This window comes from Molossus molossus, unplaced genomic scaffold, assembly GCF_014108415.1.
Source record: "Molossus molossus isolate mMolMol1 unplaced genomic scaffold, mMolMol1.p scaffold_m16_p_15, whole genome shotgun sequence".
NCBI lineage: Eukaryota > Metazoa > Chordata > Mammalia > Chiroptera > Molossidae > Molossus > Molossus molossus.
The window spans coordinates 73,728,563-73,753,735 of record NW_023425350.1 but is presented as its reverse complement, the minus strand read 5'-3'; the positions used below and the strand labels follow the sequence as shown (position 1 = coordinate 73,753,735).

Here is a 25,173-nt window from a genome sequence, read left to right as displayed (position 1 = left end):
CTGCGGAAAGAACCGGAAGCCGGCAGAAACACTTCCGGCGAGCTCGCGAAGCGGAGTCCCGCGAGGCCGCGCGCGGCGGAAGTAGGTACACGTCACGTGTCGCGCCCCCGGAGCCGTCTACGTTTCGGGAAGGGAAAGGTGGTCCAGCGGCTGCTCGGCCCGGCTGCTCGGCCGACGTGGCGGGCTAGTTTGCAGCCCGTGGAGGCCGCAGGGGGGCCCAGGTGAGTCTGAGGAGCGCTCCGTCGGGGCGCGGCTCGGGCTCGCCCGGTGCCGTTTCCTCTGGCCACTCGCGGCCCGACGTCCCTCGGCCCCGGAGTGACACCGGGCCCGCCGCTGGGCCTGCGGTGGCGTGGCGGGATAGAATCTAGGACGCTCAGCTCCAGTTGAGTTTCCGATAAACAGCGAATAATCTTTAGTATGAGAAGGTGCCAGGCAGTGTTTCGGACGCACTTATACGAACAAGCATTCCTCTACCGAATTCCAGTATAAGTGGAAGTTGTTATGTTACATCCGGCATCCCTGCCCTCGGCCGGGGCGGGCGGGGACCGGCTGAGCCTGGCCGGGCGCCGTCTGCGTCTGGAGGTTGGAGAGCGGAGCTGGAAGCCGGGGCGTGGGGCCGCCGGGCGTGACGGCGCTCACCAGGCTCACAGTGGTTCGGCCGGTCTCCCCCGGAGTCGTTCCCCTGCTGAACTATTCACGGAGCAAATACTGGGTTTAGTTTTGCTTTATTTTTATATCTTCTTGTGAACGAGTTGCCTGCTGGTAATGCTTTGATGGACCACCTGTGTGATTAGGTCATTTACTTATTAAAGGCTTGGTGCGCGCGAGCACGAGCACGGGCTTCTGAGCCAGAATTTGAATCAGAGTCTCTCTCTGTCTCTGTAGCTGTTACTCTCTGGGAGGACTGTGAGGATTGAGGTAGGTGAGGTGTGGGAAATGTATGGCCCTTGTACAAATGTTGTTATGATGGTTCAGAAGGGTGTGGTGCTGCCCTTGATCACTGACTTTCCTTAAGTAATGGGGCAGAAATGTCAGGTGACCCCCCTCCTGTATGGCTCAGAAAAGGAGTGCTAGTAGCCAACACTTTCTTCATATTAGTAGTAAAAGATTTTTCCCCCACATAGGAAGATGTTACCAAGTACTTCAGTGAGTTCCCCAGTGCAAGGGAATGGAGCATTGAATTCCAGAGATGCAGCAAGACACACAGCAGGAGCAAAGCGCTACAAATACCTGAGAAGGCTTTTTCGTTTTCGGCAAATGGACTTTGAGTTTGCTGCCTGGCAGATGCTCTACCTGTTCACGTCCCCGCAGAGGGTTTATAGAAACTTTCACTATCGAAAGCAGACAAAGGATCAGTGGGCCAGAGATGACCCAGCTTTCTTGGTCCTATTAAGTATCTGGCTGTGTGGTAAGTGTTAGTTGATCCGCAATACAGTTGAAAAATGAACTGAGTGTTTGATTGGACTTGTCATTTGGGGACTCTTTTGTTATAAACTGTTGTGGGTCAGAATTTGGGGATATTTAAAACTGTTTACTCTTTTCTGAAGCCTCAAAACTCTCACAGGAAAGAAGGCTATATTCTTCTGGTTCTAAGGGCTCAAGCAGTTGCCAGAGTAAACCATAAATCTCAACATTAAAAAGCAGAGGGACAGAGTCACTTCTGTCTTTTAACTACTGTGATAAATATATCAATACCCAAATGCAAACTTACTTTTAAAAGAAATATCAAGATTGGAAATTGCTTTTCACAGGGAAATCCAGAGAGAGTTCTGAAAGTACTGATATGGAATTGAGAAACTACTTTTAAGTTCTCTAGTAGCATGGCAAAAGCCTTGCAGGGGTGGGGAACCTTTTTTCTGCCAAAGGTCATTTAGATAGATATGTATAACATCATTCAAGGGGCATACAAAATTATCAACTTAAAAAGTAGCCTGCTTATATTAGGTCCAGGCTAATTTGGTGAGAAGTATGATGTTAGCTGGTATTGATTTCAAGGGCCTTATATGGACGTTCCCCACTCCTGCTAGGATGTTGAAGTGTGTAGATTTTTCTTACCTTTAACTGAAAAGCTGGGCCACCCTGGTGAACCACAGACAAACAGGGGCCTCCTTGGTAAACTTGAGATATCTCAGTGGTCCTTCCGTGTTCCACGTTTGTCTGCATTTCTTAATCACATAGAACACATTTTGGGGGTTTTGTCCATCTGGACTGAGGGCATCTGGAGGGCAGGGACTGTGCCCAGTATCCCCAGAACCTTGCAAAGTGCCTGAATGGATCTTGTAAATCTTTCTTTCAGTGTCCACTGTAGGATTTGGCTTTGTGCTGGACATGGGATTTTTTAAGATGATAAAGCTTCTCCTTTGGGTTGTATTCATAGATTGTGTAGGCGTTGGTCTTCTCATCTCAACTCTAATGTGGTAAGTACCATACCTTTGGTTCTTCAGATACTGTTGTAGAGCCTCCTTTAGGGCTTGCTTCAAAGATACAGTAGCTGATGGAAATTGAAACAAGATAGGTGAACTAAAACATCCATTTTGACTGCCAAGACTGGTAATAACTTGCCCTCTTGTGTCTACCTGTATCAGAAAATACTCTAAAGTGTGGTCTGTATTGTCAAAGTGCATGCAGCAAATAAGTGAATTGAAATGATTATATCATATGACAAAATCCCTGATTTTGCAAAAATATGCATTTAGCCAGTTCTGCTTAAGTTGTCTAGATCACGGCTCATTTTTCTGCTTCATTTGTCAGTGGGTCACTACTAAATGTATAAGATTATGTCATGAAGGTTATGTCATGGAATTTAACTTTGAGTTTTTGGTATTAAATGTAGTATACTTGAAAAAAAGGATTGTTTTTCATTAAACTTTTGGTGCTTTCCTGCTGAGAGAGAGACACCCACATAAACAGAGGTTTTAATGAAAGGGTTCTCAGTCTGACTTTGTCTAGATTTAGTTTAGCAACAGCAGTGTACTAAGTGTAAATCTGGTGTTTGGTTTTTCATTGTTCTCAGAGATACAGGGCTTCTAATGTGGTTGGCATACTGAATGAAGGGAATGGATGGATATGATGAATGAGCTTAGGGCCTGTGGCTGAGTAGGGCTGGTGGTCACTGTATATCAGAAAACACTGGAGCATTTTAGTCCCAGAGAGACCTGGGTTCAAATGCTACCTCATTCATTTACTCTTAGACCCATACTACTCTTTTGTAAAATGGAATTATCTATTTTTTTAAGGTATTTGAGAAGCTTGTGGTAGGAGAAGCACCTGGCATATAGTAAGTGCACAATAAATGGTAGCTATTAATATTTTATTTTACTTCTTTATTGATTTTATTTTAATCCTCACTCGAGGATATTTTTTAATTTATCTTCAGATAGAGTGGGAGGGAGAGAAAGGGAGAGAGAGAAACATCGATGTGAGAGGGACACATCAACTGGTTGCCTCCCACACAACCCGACCAGGGCCGGGGACAAACCGCAACCTAGGTACGTGCCCTTGGCTGGAATCGAACCCATGACTCATTAGTCCACAGGCCAAAGCTCTACCGCTGAGCCAAACTGGCCAGGGCTCTTTATTAATTTTAGAGAGAGAGGATGGGAGAGGAAGAGAGATAGAAACATTGATGAGAGAGAACATTGATTGGCTGCCTCCTGCATGCCCCCCACAGGAGATTTGGCCCACAACCTGGGCATGTGCCCTAACCAAACTGGTGACTTCTTGGTGAATGGGTCGATGCCCAACCACTGAGCCACACCAGCCGGGCATAGCTATTAATATTTTAAACAAAATTCTGATACGGTAACTTCTGAAGATAACCTTTTATTTTCCTTTATAACTTCTGACTAGTACAGCACAGGTTTGTATGTGCTAGATAGTCAATAAATTGTTAATCTAAAATTCTCAGATCTAATCTAAAAGTAATACTGCTAATGTAAGTAACATATTTATTATCAAAATATCCATGAAAAACATTTTAATAAATAACGCTTTCAGTCCTGGCTGGTGTTGCTAAGTAGTTAGAGCGTTGGCCCATGGACCAGTGAGTCATGGGTTCATTCCGGCCAAGGGCATGTACCTCGGTTGTGATTCATCTCCAGCCCTGATTGAGGTTGTGTGGGAGGCAGCCACTTGACGTGTCCCTTTCACCTTGATGTTTCTCTCTCTTTTCCTCTCCCTCTATCTGAACAAAAATGGGGAGGGGGGGGAGTCCTCAGGTGAGGATAAAAAAAGTAAATAAGGCTTTCAAAGGACTAGTTTAGTTGGTAGCAAGCATTCTGCCATGAGTGCACTGACCCTGGAGGGACACAGAAACCAAGTCATCCTGGAGTTTAGTACCTTTTAGTATTACTCTGTATGATTTTGTATGTTAAGTAGAAGAGGACTTAGTGTGTTTTTGAGAATCTATGTTGTCTTGTGAAAGGTGTGAGGAGCTAAAAGAAAGAAATGGTGACATGATTGTGGTCATCCCAGAGGCCCTACAGGAACCAGCACGAGGAGTTTGTGGGTGATGGGGTCGATGCTCACTAGTACCAACTGCAAAGACATAGACATGTGGACAGCATGCTAGGTCTGAGGGCATAGGGTGACAGTGAATGACTGATGAAGATACATCATCTGCAAAAAATGAGTTTTACTTCTCCCTTTTTAATTTGGATGCCTTTTATTTCTTTTTCTTGTTTGATCTGTGTGGCTAGGACTTCCAGTACCATGTTGAATATGAGTGGTGAAAGCAGACATCCCTATCTTGTTCCCCAGGGAAATGCTTGTCATTTTTGCCTGTTGAGTATGATGTTGGCTGTGGGTTTGTCATATGTGACCTTTATTATGTTGAGGTATATTCCCTCTATTCCACTTTGCTGAGAGTTTTGCTGGATTTTATCAAATGACTTTTCTGAACCTATTGATAGAATCATGTTATTTTTATCCTTTTGTTTATGTGTTGTATCACATTAACTGATTAGTGTATATTGAACCAGCCTTCCATCTCAGGAATAAATCCCACATGATCATGGTTTATGATCTTTTTAATGTATTGCTGAATTCAGTTTGTTAATATTGAGTATTTTTGCATCTATGTTCATCAGGGATATTGGCCTATGATTTTCTTCTTTTGTAATGTCTTTGTCTGGTTTGGGTATCAAGATAATGCTGGCTTTATAAAATGAGCTTAGCTTCCTTCCTCTTGGAATAGGTTGAGAAGGGTAGGTATTAATTACATGAATGTTTGGTAAAATTCACCTATGAAGCCATCTGGTCCAGTGCTTTTGTTTGTTGGGAGTTTTTTGATTACTGATTCAATTTTGTTAGTAATTATTAATCTGTTCACAATTTCTGGTTCTTTTTAACTCAGTCTTAGATGATTGTATATTTCTAAGAATTGATCCATTTCTTCTAATTTGTTGTTTGTTAACATATAATTGTTTGTAGCATTTCCTTATAATCTTTTGTATTTCTATGGTGTTTTGGGTTTCACTTATCCTTTTTCATTTCTTATTTTATTTGGGTCCTCTCTTTTTCTTTTGTCTTTTAATTAAATATATTGGGGTGATAGTGCTTAATAAGATTATATACATTTCTGTGATACATGATCTGTATATTGCATTGTGTGCCTATCACCCAAAGTCAAATTATCTTCATCATCACGTGTTTGGCCCACTTGACTCTTTTTTTTTTTCTTTTTTTTGGTGGTACGTGCCCCTAGCGGCGGGAACCGAACCCGGGACTCTCTGGTTCACAGGCCGAAGCTCAACCGCTGAGCCAAACTGGCCAGAGCTCACTTGACTCTTTACTCTCCCCCCAACCCCCTTTCCTGTGGTAACCACCATATTGTTGTCTGCGTCTGTTTTTCTTGTTTGTTCATTTATCACTTTATATCTCACATGAGTGAAATCATGTTTCTTTTTCTGACTGTTTTGCTTGGCATGATATTCTGAAGATCCATCCATGTTGTTGCAAATGGCAATATTTCATACTTATGACTCAGTAGTATTCCATTGTATATGTGTACCACATCTCCTTTATCCAGACATCTATCTAAGGACACTTTGGTTGTTTCCGTGTCTTGGCCACCGTGAAAATGCTCCAACGAACATAAGGGTGCATATATCTTTGCAAATAGATGTTTTCAAATTTCTGGGCTAGATACCCAGAAGATGGGTTGCTGGGTCATATGGTAACTCTATTCTTAATTTTTTGAGGAATCTCCATACTGTTTTTCATAGTGGCTATACCAGTTTACATTCCCACCGGCAGTGAAAAAGGGTTTTTCTCCACGACCTCTCCAACACTTACCATTACTTTCCTTGTTGATAATAGCCATTCTGACAGGTGTGAGATGGTACCTCATAGTTTTGATTTGCATCTCCCTAACAACTAGTGAAATTGAGCATCTTTTTATGTCTATTGGCTATTTTTATGTCTTCTTGGTAGAAGCGTCTGTTCAGGTCCTCTGCCAATTTTTTTATTGGATTGCTTGCTTGGTGTTGAGTTATGTGAGTTCTTTATATATTTTGGGTATTAACTCTTTTCAGAGCTGTTACTTGAAATGTCTTCTGTTCTGTTGGTTGCCTTTTTGCTTTGTTGGCAGTTTCTTTTGTTGTCCAGAAGCTTTTTAGTTTGATATAGTCCTGTTCACTTGTTTTTGCCTTTACTTCCCTTGCCTTTGTGGTCAAACTCATAAAATCTTCTCTAAGACCAAGGTCCATAAGTTTAGTGTCTGTGTTTTCTTCTATGTAATTTATTGTTTCAGATTTTATATTTAGGTCTTTGATCCATTTTGAGTTAATTTTTATTCCTGGGAACAAACTGTAGTCTAGTTACATTCTTTTGCAAGTGGCTTTCAAATTTTCCTCTCCTTTTTTCTTGATGAATCTGCCTCCTGTATGCCCCCTACTGGAGATTGAAGTGGTGACCTCTAGGTGCATGGAATAAAGTTCAGTCAACTGAGCCACACCGACTAGGACTATTTTGTTTATATTTCAAAGGACCAGCTCCTGGTTTAATTGATTTTTTTTAGACTCTAATTTATTTCATCTCAGATCTTTATAATTTCCTTCTCACTTTGAGCCTTGTTTCTTCTTTTTCTAGTTCCTTTTGGTATAAGGTTAGCTTGTTTGAGATTTTTCTTGTTTCTTGAAGTAGGCCTTTCTTGCTTGAAGAACTCTTGGGACTGCTTTTGCTGTGTCCCATAGACTTTGGGTCATTTTTAAAATTTTCATTTGTCTTAAGGCATCTTTTGATTTCTTTCTTAATCTTGTTAACCCACTTATTATTTAGTGCCATGTTATTTAGCCTCCATATGTTTGTGCATTTTTGTTTTCTTCTTCTAATTGATTTCCAGTTTCTTACCATTGTGATCAGAAAAGATGCCTGATATGATTTCAGGCTTCTTAAATTTATTGAGACTTATGTTGTGGCCCAACATGTGATGTGTCATGGAAAATGTTTAGTGTGCACTTGAAATAATGTATATTCTGGTACTTTTGGGTGAAATGTCCTAAAAATATCAATTAAGTCCATCTGATCTAATGTATCGTTTAAGGCCACTATTTTCTTATTGATTTTTTTGTCTGGATGATCTGTCCTTTGAAGTTAATTGGGTGTGAAAGTCTCATACTGTTATTGTAATACTGTCAATCTCTCCCTTTATGTCTGTCAATATTTTCTTTATCTATGTAGGAATTACTATGTTGAATGCATAAATGTTTACAAAAGTTATATCCTTTTGTTGGATTGATCTATTTATCATTATTAAGTGCCCTTCTTGTCTCTTGTTACAGCTTTTCTTTTAAAGTCTATTTTGTCTGACATAGGTATTGCTACCCTACCTTTATTTTGTTTGTTTCCATTTGCATGAAATACCTTTTTTTTATCATTTTACTTTCTGTGTGTGTGTGTGTGTGTGTGTGTGTGTGTGTGTGTGTGTGTTTTATCTGGAGTGAGTCTCTTATAGGCAGCAATGTACAGGTCTTTTTTTTTTTAATCCTTACAGCCACCTTATGGATTTTAATTGGAGTATTTAGTCCATTTACATCGAAAGTAATTTGATAGGTATGTCATTACTGCATAGTATCAGATGTTTTCTGATTGTTTTTGTAGTTTTCTCTGCTCCTTTTGTACTCTCATGCTGTCTTGCATGTTGATGATTTTCTGTATTCTGTTTGGATTCCTTTTTCCTTACTTTGTGTTTATCTCATAGGTTTTTGTTTTGTGATTTCCATGTGCTTCCTATGTACCAAGCTATGTTTATAGCAGTGTATTTCAAGTTGATGGTCACTTAAGTTTGAACACAGTCTATAATCACTACAATATTTACTCCATGTTTGTTTTTGTCATTACTTTTTACTTTTTTTTGCATGTGTGTTTGTGTATCCCTTAATTTGTTGTTGTAATTCTTACTTAGTCTATTAACCTTTGTACTAGGTGGTTGATGTGCAGTTTTTACTAAGTGTTTGTGCTTTTCAGTGGGGCTTTTTTTCCCCTATATTTTCTTATTCATATTTTTTATCTTTTCTACTTAAAGAAGTCCCTATAATATTTCATGTAACACTGGTATTATGGTGATGAACTAGTTCAGCCTTTCTAGTCTGGGATATTCTTGTTTCTCCTTCAATTCTAAATATCCTGCTGGTTAATCTTGTAGGTTTGGGCCTTTCATCACTTTGAATATTTTGTGCCAATCCCTTTTGGCCTATGGAGTTTCTGTTAAGATATCAGCTGATAGTCTTATGGGGTGGGGGCTCTCTTATACTTAACTGATTGCTTTTCTCTTGCTATATTTAAGATTCTCTGTTTTTAACCTTTAGCATTTTAATTATGACATGTCTTGGTGTGGGCTTCTTTGAGTTTATCCTGTTTGGGACTCTCTGTACTTCCTGGATTTGTATGTATATTTCCTTTGCCATGTTAGGTAAGTTTTCCTTATTATTTCTTCAAATATATTTCCAATTCATTGCTTTTCTGTCTTCTCCTACAACCAATATGGTGGGACTGTTGGTATGTTTGATGTTGTCCCAAAGGTCTCTTAAATTCTCATTTTTAAAAATTGTTTATTCTTTTAGCTGTTCTGATTGGGTGTTTTTTTACTACCTTGCCTTCCACATCATTGATTCAGTCCTCTGCTTCATCTAACCTGGTGTTGATTCCTCCTAATGTAGTCTTCACTGCAGTTACTGTATTCTTCAGTCATGGAAGTTCTTGTTTATGTTTTCCATCTCTATTTTTGTTTCTGTATCTTGGTTGAAGTTCTCTGAGTTCATCTATTCTCCCATATTCATGGAATATTATAACCAGTGTTTTGAACTCTGTATCTAGTAGATTGTTTGTCATCATTTTAGTTCTTTTGTTCTTCTGGAGTTTTGCCCTGCCCTTTGATTTGGGACATGTTTGTCTGTCTTCTCATTTGGCTGACCTCTGTGTTTATTTCTCTGTATTAGGTAGATATGCTTTGTCTTCTGGTCTTGACAGTGGTCTTATGTAGAAAGTGTTGTGTGGAGTACAGTGGTGCAGTCTTCCTGGTCACCTGAGCCTGTTGCTCTGTGTAGGTTGTGTTTGCCCTCCTGTTGTAGTTGTACCTCGATTGCTGCTGGCACATCATTGGGCGGAGTTGACCCTCAGGCTAACTAGCTGTGAGGGCTGGACATGACTACAGCCCATGAGCTGCAGACCCCACAGATTGGATGTTGCTTTATTTAGCAGCGCTAAGACTGCCCTTTGGGTGTACCATTTGTAGAACTGGTTGGGTGGTGTTCTGACATCGTCTGAGCTGGCCACCAGGTGTGTTTGGGCTGGAGCCTCTTGGGAGGAGAGATTCTGGTGCAGGCCAAGGTAAACCGCCACTTGTGCTAGACTTGATGCCTCTTGCTAAGAGCTATAAAGGCATCTACGATTGGTTTGTTGCTTGTTCTGGGTTTGGAGGTGCTTGGGAGAAGCTATACTGCAAACCTAGGCTGCCTGCTACTTTTGCCATGATTAGGACTCTGCTGGATACTATATTGCAAGCTGAGATCAGCTGCCATTTGTGCCTGGCTTGTGGCCTCTTACAGGCCAAGACTAACCTCCACTTAATGCCAGGTTTGGGACCACCTGATGGGAGTTAGAATGCAAGTTTCTGCTGGTACTGGGCTTGGGGCCACTTGGGAAGAGCTATGCTTGTTTGGAATTATGCTCACGATGCTTGTTTGGAATTTGTAGAGCTTTGGGAAAATTAGCACAAGCCTAGGACCACTTATGAGGTTTGTAGATGTTGGGGAAAATCTGCAGTGAGTGCAAGCCAAGCTGCTTATGTGGAGGAGCCACTTGAAGGAAGGGCCCAGCAAGCAAGTTGGGTGGGAAGTCTCAGGGAATGTTCAGGACAGAAGGAACAAGGTTAGTCAGTACTATAGAGAGCACAGATTTGGTGCCCACACATGCAGGGCTGGTTAGGTGGGAGCAGAGATAAACCAAAGAACATGGCACATGCCAGCACTTCTTTTCCTGGTGAGAGTTGTCTTGATTCCTGCCCCTCCAGCCCTCACCATGAAGTTGGTCAGTTCAGCTCCTCCTGGTATGTTTCTGGCACTGTTTGAGTCGCAGCCCCTGCACTAGAACTTAAGAGTGAGTCAGTTTGGCCCTGGCCGGTTTGGCTCAGAGGTTGGAGCGTCGGCCTGCGATCCGGAGAGACCCGGGTTCGGTTCCCGCTAAGGGCACGTGCTTCGGTTGCAGTTTGTCCCCGGCCCTGGTTGGTCGTGCGGGTGGCAGCCACTCGATGTGTCCCTTCACATCGATGTTTCTCTCTCTCTCTCTGCCTTCCTCTCTCTCCCTCCCACTCTATCTGTACAAAAAATGGAAAAGTATCCTCGGGTGAGGATAAAAAAATATATATATAAAAAAAAAAAGAGTGAGTCAGTTTGTAAATGAGTAAGTCTGTGTGTGTTCCCTTTGAGAGCACACATTTGTCTTTAGCAGACTGTCTTTGGACACAGTCCCAGCTGATTTGCAAAGCCAGATATTATGGGGAGTCCACTGTGGGGCTGTGACTTCTCACTCCTCAGTGTGTACCTCCGTAGCCACCATATCCCTTCCATTTCATAATTGACAAACCATGGTGTGGGACTTGCCCAGTCCAAGTATCCACCCCTCCTACAGTCTTGATGTGACTGCATCTTTATATCTTTAATTGGAACCGTTCTGTTCACTAGACTTCAAGTGGTTCTTAATGGTTGTTCTATAATTTAGTTGTAGTTTTGGTGTGATCTATGGAGGAAGCGAGCTCAGAGTTTACCAACTCTGCCATTTTGACTGGAGGTCTCTTTTTCTTTTTTCTGTTTGCTAGTTTGGGTATTTCCACTTCCTTGTCTTCCAGCTCACAGACTCATTCTTCTGCATCAGCTAATGTGGTTTTGATTCCCTCTAGTGTATATCTCACTTCAGTTATTGTATTGTTCAATTTTTTATTGGTTTTATTTTATATTTTGAATATCTAATAGATTGTGTGTTCTTTTTTTTTTTTTTTTTATCCTCACCTGAGGACACCTTCACATTTATCTTCAGATAGAGCAGGAGGAACTGCTGAGCCAAACCAGCCAGGGCTATCCTGGTCTTTTGTTTACAACATGTTTTTGGTCTCATTTTGGTTCTTTGTGTTTATTTCTATGAATTAGGCAAAACAGCAACTTCTCCCAGTCTTGAAGGAGTGGCCTTGTATAGGAGCTTCCCTTTGTAAACGGCATGGGTTGGGTGCCTTTGGCAGGGCAGCAGGAGCTGGAGCATATCTGTGCTGTTGGAAGGGCCAGCGTCAAGCTGCACCAGGGCGGCCTTGATAGGCCATTTGGAGCTGTAGCTGGCATGGTCTGTGGAAGTCACAGGGACAAGCCACACCAGGGTGGGAGCTATAGCTAGAGCGTGTATGTCCCATGGGAAATGACAGGGGCAAACTCTGCCAGGGTCATCTTGGCAGGCCACTGGAGACCTGGAGACAAGCCAAGGAGATGGTGTGGGCTTGACAGCCTTGGCCGGCCTTGCTAGAGTACCTGGGTCATGGTCCTGCCCATGTGTTCAAGGGGAAGGGCAACAGTTGGTGCCCTGGAGTACCTCCAACACAAGGGAGCTCCCACAGTTCCCATCCCTTTCGGCAGATAGTATAGGTGCCCTTTATTTGTTTTTTAATCCTCACCTGATGATATCTTTTTCCTATTTATCATCAGAGAGGGAGGAAGATAGGAGGGAGGGAGGGGGAGAAAGAGAGAAAGAAAGGGAGGGGAGGAAAGGAAGGAAGGAAGGAAAAAAAAAAAGAAACTAACAAACATCGATGTAAGAGACACACACCGACTGGTTGCCTTCCACATGACCTGACCAGGGCCGGGATGAACTGCAACTGAGGTACACGCTCTTAACCAGAATTGAATCTGTGACTTGTTGGTCTGCAGGCCGATGCTCTCACCGTTGAACCAAACCAGCCAGGGCTAGGTGCCTTTTAAACCGTTTTTTCCACCATTTCTGAGGGCTGTGAATCTGCATATGGGCCCTTCAGTGAAACCTTCCCTACTGAAGGTCATTGTGTTTGGGGTAGGGTTCCCATGGTACCAGTACCATGTCTCTGGCTCTCCTACTGTTTGTGTGCGCGCGCGCGCTCGCTCGCTCGCTCGCGCGCGCTCTCTCTCTCTCTCTCTCTCTCGTTTGTTGGGCAGAAGCTCTTCAGTCAGCCCTCAGTTCTTCTTTGGGTATAAATTCAGTGTGGGAGGAGATGAGTTCAAGGACTCACTCACTATGCTTCACCTTGGACCAGAAGCCAAAATTTTACTTTTCATTCATTCATAATTTAATGTGCCTTGCTGTGGAACAGTGGCTGTTCTTAATGGCTAGATACATCCCTGGACACTTTCTTACTAGTTCCTCCTGATTCTCTGACCTTAGGCCTTATACTCTGTAGCTGATTTCATTCAGGCCCTTGGCTTTAACTATCATCTACACACTGATGAGTATATGTCTTGTTTGGCCCTCTTCTCTAAACTCTAGACTTGATATATTTCCTAGTCCATACTAATAGGCGTCTTCCACATAACAGGTCCAAATCCAAACTCGTACATTCTCCTTCTTGCCCCCAAACCATTCTTTCAGCAGCCATTCCCACCTCAGTCTGTCGCAGCTTGATCTTCCATGTTTAAGGCAAAAATCACTCATTCTTGACTTTTCCCCCTCATACTCCACATCTAGTACTTAAAATCCTATTGGTGCTACCATCTAACTCTAGTATATCCCACATGGCCGCACCTCCACTGCTACCGCTGTTCATCTCTCTCAGTCACCTCTCAACTGGTCTCTCCCTTCCACTTTTGTCCGTTGTCTGTTCTCAAAGTGGCAGTCAGAGGAGCCTGGTCAAATCATGAAGTCTCTCTGCTGGGAAATCAGTGATTTCTTATTTCACAAGTGAAATACAGAGGTCTTAAAATGACCACATACTCTCTGTAAGATCTGGCTGCCTATTTCTTTTCCGATTTCATTTCCTGCTACTCTGCTTACTTGTTCCTGGCACACTGGTCTATTCACCCAGTCCTCAAACATGCCAGGTACCCTGCCAACTCCTCTGTACTCCACCATCTCTTCTGCCTCTGTCTTGGCCTTCCCACTGCGTAGAATGCTCTGCCCTGGGTAATTCCTGTCACTGCCCTTGGGTCTTCATGTTTCATTGATTTTTAGAGAGAGGGGAAGAGAGGGGGGAGACATAGATGTGAGAGAGAAACGTTGATTGTTTGCCTCCCATACATGCCCCGACTAGGAATCGAACCTGCAACCTTGTGTATGGGACAACCCTCCAACTATTTTTTTTTTTCCATAGTACTGTCTAACACATTTATATTCTCTTGGCAGTCTACTCCCACTAGCTTGAAGGCAGAGATTTTCTTGTTTTGTTGACTGATGCTCTATTTCCAGTGTATGAAATAATGCTTGGTACATAGAAGGCAGTCAGTAAACATTTATAGAATTTTTATTGTATTATTAAAGAAGTTTTAATTTTGCTCTTCAGGTTTATCTCTAACAAGTATTTGGTGAAAAGGAAGAGCAGAGACTATGATGTGGAGTGGGGCTATGCCTTCGATGTGCATTTGAACGCTTTTTATCCTCTCCTAGTCATTCTGCATTTTATCCAACTGTTTTTCATCAACCGTAAGTAGCAGTTACTTCTCAAAATATTTTCAAAAGCTCTTCATTACATGCAGTGAAAAGAGTCATTGTCTGTATCTCTTTGGCAGATGTCATTCTAACAGACACATTTATTGGATATTTGGTTGGAAATACCTTATGGTTGATTGCTGTTGGCTATTACATCTATGTAACCTTCCTGGGATACAGTGGTAAGTAATTTTTTGGATTGACTGAAAACATAACAGGGAGAGAGGAAGTTCTAACAGTAAATACAGTTAGCTTAGTTTTGTGGAGCCCTTGCAGGTACTGTCCCAAGTACTTTATATGAATTACGTCATTTAATCTTCATAATTATATAATATAGGCTTATTTATCCCCATTTATCAAATGAGGAAAGAAGCACAGAGAGATTAAGTGATTTGGCCATGGTCACACATCTCAAAAGTGGCATAGCTGGTATGTAACAGTTTTTGTCATTTCAAGTAACCATGTTAATTAACCATATTATCTCCTTGATGCCTACAGGAACCCATGACCAGTTTCCTCTTTCTCCAGGCTTTTAAGGTTTCAGTTACCCATTGGTAACTGAAGGGTTGGTTAGGTGAATGGGCACATAGGCATATTAACTTGAGTAGTTAAAACCTTTGTCTCATTTTCCGTTTTTATAATCACTGTGTGCTTCTGTAGGTGATCCTAGAAGATCAGGCCCAACTTCTGACCTGAGGATATGTTTGCAAATTTATTGTTAAATCCTATCAATTCATTTTTCTTAATATAAGAAACATTTAGCCCTGGCCGATTTGACTCAGCAGTTAGAGCATCGGCCTGCGGTCCAGAGAGACCCGGGTTCGGTTCCCACTAAGGGCATATATCTCGGTTGCGGTTTGTCCCCGGCCCTGGTTGGGTCGTGCAGGAGGCAGCCACTCGATGTGTCCCTTTCAAGTCAATGTTTCTCTCTCTCCCTCTCACTCTATCTGAATAAAAAAATGGAAACATGTCCTTGTCTGAAGATAAAAAAAACACAAACATTTACATTATATTTCATTTTTGTTAAGACATGGTCCCCATTAAATAGAGCTTAATTAAATCTAGAGATTTTATAATTTATTATTGTTATATATTTTCTAACCCTTCCTTGTCACTCTGGATGATTAGAACCTACTGTAAATGCGAACTACTCACCTATGGTCAGAGCTGTTCTCACTCTCTTGGCTGCTTTGCCAGAGACTTAATTTCCTCAAACTGTAATACCTTGTTTGAGGTATTGGGAGTCCTTTCTCCACTTCAGGGGAGATCTCTGTGACGTGTCATATTGTGATTAGCATGCTGCAACATTGTGGTTTCTCTGAGTGGATTTTTGATCACTCTCCTGGTAACCCTCTCTAGTTTAGAACAGTTTCTTTAAGTACAGCTCAGTTACAGTTTGGGGCTTCCTGCATGAGACTATTTAGGTTAGAATGCATGAGGTAGGAATGAGCACAAAACAACATGGGTGTTGGGGACAGATTTTATGTTTGAGTTTCAGCTCTTTCGTAAAGTTTGGGATACTAGTTGAGACCTCACCTTCAGAGTGGAGGTGGTGTAACGCTATGTGGGAAATCAGATAGCTGCAAATTGTTTTTTTCCTTTTAACCTCATCTATCTCTGATGGCACTTTAAGATGGACTCTTAAGTGGTTTAAATTCACCACCATTGCCATTAATATTTGTGATGTTTGTCCCTCGTTCTCAACCTGTCTTAGTCCTGGATTTGCTTCTCACTCTGCCTTTGTGCTGAAGTAACCCCTCTTCTGGGTTTCTTCACAGCTGTGAGGAAGGAGGCAACACAGAATAGTGTAGATTAGTATGGTTCTGACTATATAGTATCATCTTAGTGATAGAAAATGTGTGTTCCTCTTTGGCCCCACATGTAGCAAAGAGCTTTCTTACAGAATGTTCATTTATTAGTCATATTTCCTCATGTAAAAAATAATTTTGAATTTATTTTCCAGCATTACCATTTTTGAAAAATACAGTAATTCTCCTCTATCCATTTGCACCTCTCATTCTGCTCTACGGGCTGTCACTAGCACTGGGATGGAACTTCACCCGCACACTGTGTTCCTTCTACAAGTACAGAGTGAAATGAAAAAAAAGTGAGACTGTTACATCTTAACTGTGTCAACGGTATTGGTGAAGTGATTTCTTAAGAAACTTGTAAGTAAACTTATTGTAGATATTTTAAAGATGTAAAGTTTTTTGTGAATTTGAGGAAATATATGTTAACACTATTGTCATACATTCCTTAAAGTTAATTAAATGTACATTTCTGTAATAAATATTTTTTAAAGTATGTTTTTTATTCATTCAATATTTGCACACACAATAATCATATACAAAGTACTGAAGGCATGAGGAATTAGATAAACTTTTTAATACGAATTCCTTTTGCAAGAGGTTTGTTTTGGAGAACACGGTAATCATATGCACACCCTTCCCTCACTTTATTGACGAGGTACACACTCTGCCTCTGTTCTGATGGGCTGTATGTTGAACATTTATGTAGGGCATATGATCTCAGTCTAACCTTCAGGCCCTAAATATCATTAACAGTATTTTCTCTGGAAAAAAAAATTAAAACCAAAACAAAGAATGAAGAGGCCAATGGCGGCTACTGTTAACTGGGAGATGTAGATGCACATAATGTACGACTGAGCATCTGCATCACACTGATAACCAGTCTTAACCTCAAGGCTTTTTTTCTTTTCAAGATTTTCTAAAACCCACATAGAAGATCTGCTGTTTCAGGTAAACTATCATCATATCAGTGTTAAACAAAACTAATTGAAAAAAAAATTGCTACTCATTAAGTCTTATCTATCTTTATTAGACAGAACCTTGAATTCAGCATGGCTTTTAAAACTTCTTTATTTCAAATACCTATCTATGAACAGCTGTGGCACAAACAGTGATGAAAGGCACAGTCAACAGGACCAGTTATTAGAGTATAGCAGCACATTTGAAAATAAATAACCTTCCTTTGAAAATCTAACAGGTACCTAAAGTATTACTACAGATATTATCCATTCAACAAAGACATTGTAAGGAAATATGTACAAAACATTAAGAAGAAGAGAATGAGCACAACCTGGGAAAGCAGTTCCTCAGGCAGCTTCTCTAAGGGGTACTTCCAGAAACATCCCCGAATGTGAACACCATCTTTCCCAACAGTGTTCTCAATGAGAAACTTTAGTCTTTCATTCCAAAAATGAAATGTGATTATGTTTAATCAGCTGATTTCTAAATCTCCTAGAAAACATGACTATCTATACATAAATGAAGAGTATCAAATCTGCTGGCGGTGCATCTTACAGTACTGGCAATATCAGCCATTTTTAAGGCTCAGAAAATGTATCCAAAAGATGTTTTCATCCAATTTCAGCAAACACTGAGCATTCCAAATAAATCATGAAATGCTAATCACACTAGAGTACTGAACCTTTGATTCCAGGGCAATTTGCTAATTACTAAACCATGGAACAACTAGCAGCAACTGACATAAAATAGCCTCCCTAACCCACAACAAACAGTCCTAATTTTAGCACATGACAACATTTTTACTACAGCATTAACAACACTGGGAATAATAGCACAAGTTACAGTCCACTCAACACTCAGTTTACTTTCTTGAACAACGTTTTGTAAATTCTCAATTCAAATGCACTCTGGAGTGCCAGCTATTGTGTGTTCCTTTGAAAGTGGTCTAGTTTAGTGCCCACTCTGGTGAAGGGAATGTTTCAGGTGAAAAGAGTATATATAATAGGTACTGATGACATAAATAACAAATCCCCTTTAAAAAAAAAAATACTATGGTAATCTTATCTGCATTGTTCGTCCACATGTGTTACAGAAAGAAAGTATACTAGTTATCATGGCATACTGTTAAGGTTAATAATTAAAATTTACAACAAACTAAATTTTACACTATAAATCCTGGCTGTCTAGCCTGGGAAAGTTCCCTTTCCTATAAAAAAGAGTGTTGGGATTATGTTCCCTTAAACACTGATAGGTTTATGACCCCGATTTCTGACCTCTGACGGTGGTAGCCTCTCATTTCTTTCCTTTAGCTTTATTTTTGTTACTGCAAGGGCATGTATGGCATTATAGTAAAAAGCACAATTATTAATGGACAAACCAAAATAAAAACAAACTTCATTAGCACTTAATGGCTTGGAAGCAGAGGTATTCTGGAAAATACTAGCAAAGTACAAAAATTTGGTTGGCACGTGACAGGATTTGATCTGAGCAGACAACTAAGTTTTGGTTTAAAAAAAAAGTTTACTTTGTCTGGCTGGTGTGGCTTAGTGATTGAGCATCAACCCATGCACCAAGAGATCACTGGTTCAATTCCCAGTCAGGGCACATGCCCAGGTTGTGGGCCAGATCTTCAGTAGGGGGCATGCAGGAGGCGGCCAATTGATGTTCTCTCATCAATGTTTCTCTCTCTCTCTCCCTCTCTCTAAAATCAATAAAGAAAAAAAAATTTTTAAGTTTACTTCAGTACAAGGTGGATTATATGATCTCTACATAAAGACAGAAGGGTTTTTCCTCCTAATTTAATATCTTATTTAAAATACCACTGTTTATCATTCTTAAATAATACAATAACAGGTTTAGAGCAAACTAAATTGGCATAAGGTAATACTTCTTCCAGGAGAAAGCTTCCTTACACACTGCTTGGATCCTACTCCTAGCAGTTCCTTTAGAAACACTACTAAGATGCTGCAGGTTTTGTCAACAAACTTCCAATGAAGATTAACATCTCTGGCACAGAAATCCCAGGTGAGGCCCAGGTACAGGACTTGCTAGTAAGACTTGACTTGTGCATTTGTCGAGAAATATCACCATACGAGAGGGAATCTGTATGAAGACTCCCTCTTCACCTTTTAAATACTGTGTTCATCTTTCATTGCTACATAATACATCACCACAAATGTAGAAACTCATTTTGTATCTCTCAGGTCCACAGGTCTCACTGAGTTCTCTGCTCAGGGTCTCAGGCTGGAATCAAGGTGTCAGCAGGCTGGGCTCTTATCTGCTGGAGGAAAATCCACCTGTCCGCTCCTTCAGATTGTTGGCTGTGTGGGTCCTTTTCCCTCTGCTGCTGGCTGAGGTCTCTGTCAGCTTCTTAAGACCGCTTGCATTTCTTATGTGGCTTCCATCTTAAACCAGCAAATGATACCTCCTCCTGCTGTGAATCTCTAACTTCTACCAGCTTGAGAAAATTGCTTAAAGGGCTCACATGATTAATAATGACACATGATTATTTAATGGAGCAACCACTGATTTGAAAAGCCATACCTTTGTTCAAAGACATCTCCAGTGGTTAATATACAAGTATTTGTCAATAATAGACATGTGTCTGCATGCTAAATGACCCATTGCATTCACTTTTGCCAAAGTTTTTCAATTGCACTCCCTCACACCAATGTTCTTTTTGTCTAGAATATGGTACAGGACACGCTGTAAAGAATATTGAGATTTTGGACAAAGTACACAGAAATCTTGGCTCTTAGAATCCTAGAAATAGGTTCTCAAACTCTTCTTATCCAAAGTACTCGTCATTTACACTGATATATTCTGCAGGTCTACTTAAAAATAAAAAGACTATTATTTTTTGAGAGAGAGAGGTAGGGGGATTGAGCCTGCAACCCAGGCATGTGCCCTGACCAAGAGTCGAACCAGGACTTCTCAGTCCATGGTATGACGCTCAGTCCACTGAGCCACACCAGCGGGGCTGCAGGTCTACTTTTAACCTAATAATCAAAATTAATTATTCTGTTTTCTTAAATGTTCGTATTAGCAAGCTTGATCTAGTGCTGGCCAACTGCTTTCTGCAATGAAGGAAATGTTCTGTGTCTGTGCTGTCTAATCCAGTGGCCACCAGCCACATGTGGCTATTGAGCACGTAACTGTAGCTAGTGTAAGGGAGGAGAGGAATGTTTTATTAATTTAAAGAGCCACCATGACCCTGGCCAGTTTTTCTCAGCGGTTAGAGCTCCAGCCCACAGACCAGAGAGTCCCAGGTTTGGTTTCCACTAAGGGCACATACACCTGGGTTGCAGTTTGTCCCCGGCCCCGGTTGGGTCGTGTGGGTGGCAGCCAGTTGATGTGTCTCTCACATCAATGTTTCTCTCTCTCTCTCTCTCTTCCTCCCTCTCTCCCTCCCACTCGATCTGAAGATAACTGCAAGAATGTCCTCAGGTGAGGATAAAAAAAATTTTTTTTTTAAATAAAGAGCCACCATGTGTCTAGTGCCCACTATTTAGGACAGTACAGCCATAGTTTGAATAGTTTATGTGAAATATACACCAGATGCCAAGCCATTCCTTATTTTATATAAGTAGCCTCACCATTTGATGCTTTCCCCACACTACTTTGGTAAGAATGGTTCAGTGTCTTCTCAAGGTCAATAATTTACTTTCAGTTCCAGGATTCTTCACCTCTCATCTGTCTCAACACCTCACTCATTAAAACAACCCCTAAGGCCACCACTATCATTTCTTGCTTAAGGAAAGCATGACTGCTTCAATCTAATGAAGGGTTCAGGGAAAGGACAAAGCAACTAAAAATGACACTATCTGAGTACCTGCTTCAGCAGAGGACAGGTAAGGAGTATGAGTTACAGGCTTGCCCTCAGGAGCTTGAAGTTTGGTCAGAGAACATGTGCACACAACTCTGCATAAACAATAAAAAACTCGAGAGCTGAGTGTGTATGTAAGTGTGTAGCAAGGACAGTAGGTGAAGGGTGTTAAGAAAGAAGAGTGAGGGCTAAAACAGTTGGTCCCTCATCCAGACACTGCCTGGGCACCTGCCATGTGCCAGGCACTGCTGTAGGCACTACTAGGCACTGGTAACAGATTCATGGGGAGGAGTGCACAAAAGACGCCTTGAAAGATGGACAAGATTTGGCTAAAATATTCTAAGGAACAGGAGGAAAGTGAGCAGGACAACAGGAAAGGCTCAGTCTAGAGCCTGAGACACCCCAATGGATGGCACAGGGCTGCAATAACTCACCTCTGGTTTTCAGAGGATGGCGTTTTTTCCTGCAATCAGAGTTGACTAGGAAGCAGGGAAACAAGGGGACTTCTAAACCTATCTCCAGAGTTTTACCTTCTGATACTTAACTGTTACAGCAGTAACTATGTTATGCTAGTGCCAAATTTTATAACAAAAAGTTATTTTCAAATGAAATCTGCCTGTAGGCACTGGGCCAAGAAAATTTGTGAAGAAAATCAATTAGTTATTTTAATGTAAAAATCCAAATAAAAAATTTTAACTGGAGTTTGACATAAAAACCATCATTGGTGACGTGACTTTTAAATCAAGAAAAGCAACTAAAAATTATTCTTACGTGGAGTAATGGAAACTACCCCATCATCAGTGCTTCCCAATCTCTGTCACTCAGCACAGAGAATGCTGTCTGGACGCCATGTGCTCAGCACACTGGTGACCAGGTGAGCTCCTCCAGGCTAACGGCAGCCAGCTGGAACCCCAGCCACCCAAGGCCTCAGCAGTGACTACTCTGAAAGCTCAGGATCAAACTCCACCATCTGTCACCCACCTGCAACCCACCTAAGGCACGCCAGACTGGTTTGGAACTGAGGATGATAATTAGGAATTTTTTTAAAGTAAAATACCTTTGTAAAGATCACCAACTGCTAAGGCTGATATTTTTATAGTATGTTTAAGAATTTGGAATTACATGTTTAAAAATAATACTCTTGGATATAAATGTACTTATATGTTCTAATGCATTAGAATAAATCATTTTGGAAAAACATACAACTAACTGCTATAATACCTGTCACTAAAAACCAGTATTACAATTTTGTTTTTGTTTTTTAATTAAACCAGTTATGACACACAATTGCATTATCTGGAAAACATTTGGTCAAAAATCATAAAATGAGTGCAGATATATAAGGATCAACAAGGAAAGAGATAATGCATCTAACTCATGGAATAAAGACAAAGATCAAAAAAGAGTTTGTATCTTACATATCAGGAAATGAGCAGTAAGTTAACTGTGACAGTTTGGGTTGGATCATCACCCCTGCACATTGATTTATCAGACTGGTTGGTTGTGGCTGTATGCCACACGCAGCACAGTATAATGAGCCTCAAAAAGGATATTGGTTTTGTAAATCTTGGCTTTAAGAAATGACAGATGCCTTTGAAAATATTTTGTTCAAAATCAGTGATTACAGTAGTCCCCTTTATCCACAGCGGATATGTTCCCTGACCCCCAGTGGATGCCTGAAACCAGGGCTAGTACCAAAGCCTATATATTATTTTTTCCTGTACATACATACCTGTGATAAAATTTATAAGTCAGGCACAGTAAGATTATTAACAACTAATAATAAAATAGAACAGTTATAACAGTATAATGTAATCAAAGTTATGTCAGTGAATGTAGTCTCTATCTCAAAATACCTTACTGTACTGTACTCCCCCTCATGATGTGAGATGACACAACGCCTCTATGATGAGAAGTGAGGCAGACACACTGGGTAAAGGGGTGATTCACGTCCTAGGTGTGCCGGAGAGGGACGGCGCGAGACTTCATCACACTACTCAGAATGGTGCACAATTTAAAACTTATGAATTGTTTATTTCTGGAACTTTTCATTTAATATTTTTGGACCACAGCTGACTATGGGTAACTGAAACCGCGGAAAGCAAAACCGCAGATAAGGTGGGGGACTACTGTAAAAAAGTACTTCAGTTAGGAAATCAATCGAGAATCACTCTTAAACGGCAGTGCATTTGAAAAATGGCATTAACTTGTAATGTTTGCATTTCCAAAGGAAAATATAGAAAGAACTTAAAAAAGCAAGGTAACTGGTTTTCAAAGAAAGTATAGGTTCAAAAATTTACTGCACAAAAATATGTACTTCTTAAGTGTTTCTAATAAATTAACTTCATAACATTTTTATGTATATTTGTATATTTATATATAATCCCTGATAATCTATAAAAGAGGGTCTATAATAGTAAAATAAATGAATTTCAAAAGTACCCCCTTCATAAAATGTATTTAACATTAATTTTTCTCAAATTTAAGGAATGTAACAATATGTACAACTCTTGTGTATTAGTATAATACCTAAATAGTACAAGTCATATTAACAGGCTGTCAAGACTGTAAAATGTTTGAGTCAGTTAAAATTGGAGGACAGCTTAGGTTTGAATGAATATAATTATCCGTGGGAGATTCACTTTCCGAGTGGAAATGACAATCATCTACAGTAGATTTCACAAGAGGTAGTATTCAAGTAAAAAAAAAGCACATGCTTCACTATCTTTAATCAACAAATATACAGGAAAAAAAGTATTGGTTTCTTAGAAGATGGTCAGTTGGTGAATTTTTTAATATGAATCTGAAATACAAAATTGTGAAGAGTACGATGAGGCAATTAATTTTCATTTCCAAAAAGGCCTTAAATATGAAATAAAATGTAAAAAAAAAAAAAAAGTAGACTCAAAGCTGTTTCACTGACGGACAGACAATGTCGTCTCACCTCGTTAAGAATGGCCCAGACAGCGGAATTCTGAGTAACTGAAAGTCGGAGGGCTGCAACGGGATTCAGGTTGGGATCCACCATTCCTTCTGCAACACCATTCTCAAATTTTCCTTCAAAATAAAAATTAACACTTGTTGGGTAGGCCAAGAACAAGAACACATCAAATTTCACTGACTAAAGCTGGAGAGGAAAGTACCAAAAGACTTCTAGTGGAAGTCTTCACACAGCCTGGGTAAATTTTTTTCCTTCTTCCTATTTTTATTCAACTTTCAAGTTTTTCATGAGGTAGTGCATGCTTTGAAACATTAGCAGCAATCCATTTGAAGTGGCAGAGCTGTATTTTTTCTTATTGTAAATTAAAAACAAAACAAAAATGTACTGTATTCTTGCATTAACAGTGTTTTAACACAGAGGTTTTTAGCAAAATGTGGTTTGCGCAAACCTTACCAAAATATACTCTACCATCACTTAGTCTAACCACTTTGACGGTTAAGTCAATAATAACAAATTTCAATGCTTTAATTAGACATACATACATGCAATGGTTGACCTTGAGCAGGGGCTCAATTTCATTTATTTTTTTTTTTTAATCCTTACCGAGGATATATTTCCATTGATTTTTTTTTTTAGAGTGGGAGGAACGGAGGAAGAGAAAGTGAGAGAGAGAGAAACATCAATGTAAGAGACATCGATTGGTTGCCTCCCATATGACCCTCATCAGGGCCAGGGACCAAACCTGCCAACCCAGGTGCATGCCCTTGACTGGGAATCGAACCCATGACCTTTTGGTCTGAGATCCAATGCTTAACTGCTGAGCCAAACCTGCCAGGGCTCAATAAATTTTGATATATTTCATCCTGAATATTTCCTTTCACATAGCCTAGATACTGCCAAATACTGACATCAATCCACAGGCACGTGATTTTAATGGAGCATATGCATCACTTGGAAGGTATTTATAGAATTCTATTAGATTCTTCTCTTTCATATTTGCCTTATAGATTGTCATTACTTTCAATTAAAGTGATTTATGGAAGCTACTCAATTAGCTTGATATTACTTATACTTCAAATAATGTCATCAGTGACTTGACTGCAATATAAGTTTTGCATATAAGCACTGTTTTGTCTTATAATTTTAGGCTGAATTCATTAAGAAATATCAAGTCTGCAGCAAAAATTAATTTTCAAAGAGATAATAGTGAAGTGGTTAGTTGTCTCTTGGAAAATCTTGTTCTTGAGCTCCAAAAAAAGAAATATATCACTGCTAAGTTCCAGAATTGCTGTGTGGTAGGGCAAGTCAGGATACTCAGTTCCTAGATCTGACAAAAAAATCACCGAACTGATGATGGCAAAGTCCATGAGAGTGAATAAAGTTCACTGTAGACACTACTGATTTAATAAAAGAATGACAGATTCATATACTTCCTGTAAAGTACCTGCTGATGAATACTAAAATAACCATAAACTTACATCTTCACA

The 25,173-nt window shown here is 40.3% G+C and overlaps 2 protein-coding genes across 6 annotated transcripts in view; one reads left to right on the top strand and one right to left on the bottom strand.

Moving 5' to 3' along the window:
- Window positions 1-121: 121 nt before the first annotated feature.
- On the top strand, window positions 122-16,906 carry UNC50 (unc-50 inner nuclear membrane RNA binding protein). 3 transcript variants are annotated; one of them, XR_004959642.1, is made up of 7 exons: window positions 122-221; window positions 1,125-1,408; window positions 2,297-2,417; window positions 14,006-14,145; window positions 14,232-14,333; window positions 16,115-16,319; window positions 16,874-16,906. XR_004959642.1 is itself a non-coding variant. In XM_036262171.1 (6 exons), exons 2-6 carry the CDS (start codon window positions 1,129-1,131, stop codon window positions 16,249-16,251), a joined length of 780 nt encoding a protein of 259 aa, XP_036118064.1. In that variant the 5' UTR covers window positions 122-221; window positions 1,125-1,128; the 3' UTR covers window positions 16,252-16,452. The 3 variants fall into 3 exon arrangements, 2 of the variants coding, with proteins under 2 accessions (XP_036118064.1, XP_036118065.1); XM_036262171.1 differs by lacking the exon at window positions 16,874-16,906 and having other exon boundaries at window positions 16,115-16,452; XM_036262172.1 differs by lacking the exons at window positions 122-221; window positions 16,874-16,906 and adding an exon at window positions 664-918 and having other exon boundaries at window positions 16,115-16,452.
- A 6,204-nt stretch (window positions 16,907-23,110) lies between these two features.
- Window positions 23,111-25,173, bottom strand: part of MGAT4A (alpha-1,3-mannosyl-glycoprotein 4-beta-N-acetylglucosaminyltransferase A) — a 118,090-nt gene continuing 116,027 nt past the window's right edge. For 2 of the 3 annotated variants that reach the window (XR_004959641.1, XM_036262169.1), the window contains 2 exons: window positions 23,690-23,802; window positions 23,111-23,548 (listed from right to left, as the gene is read on the bottom strand). Coding sequence is in view for 2 of the 3 variants with exons in the window: in XM_036262169.1 (XP_036118062.1) it covers window positions 23,522-23,548; window positions 23,690-23,802 (140 nt within the window). In the remaining variant the exon portion in view is untranslated. The remainder of the gene's footprint in view (window positions 23,549-23,689; window positions 23,803-25,173) is intronic. The other variant, XM_036262170.1, reaches the window with a different exon arrangement.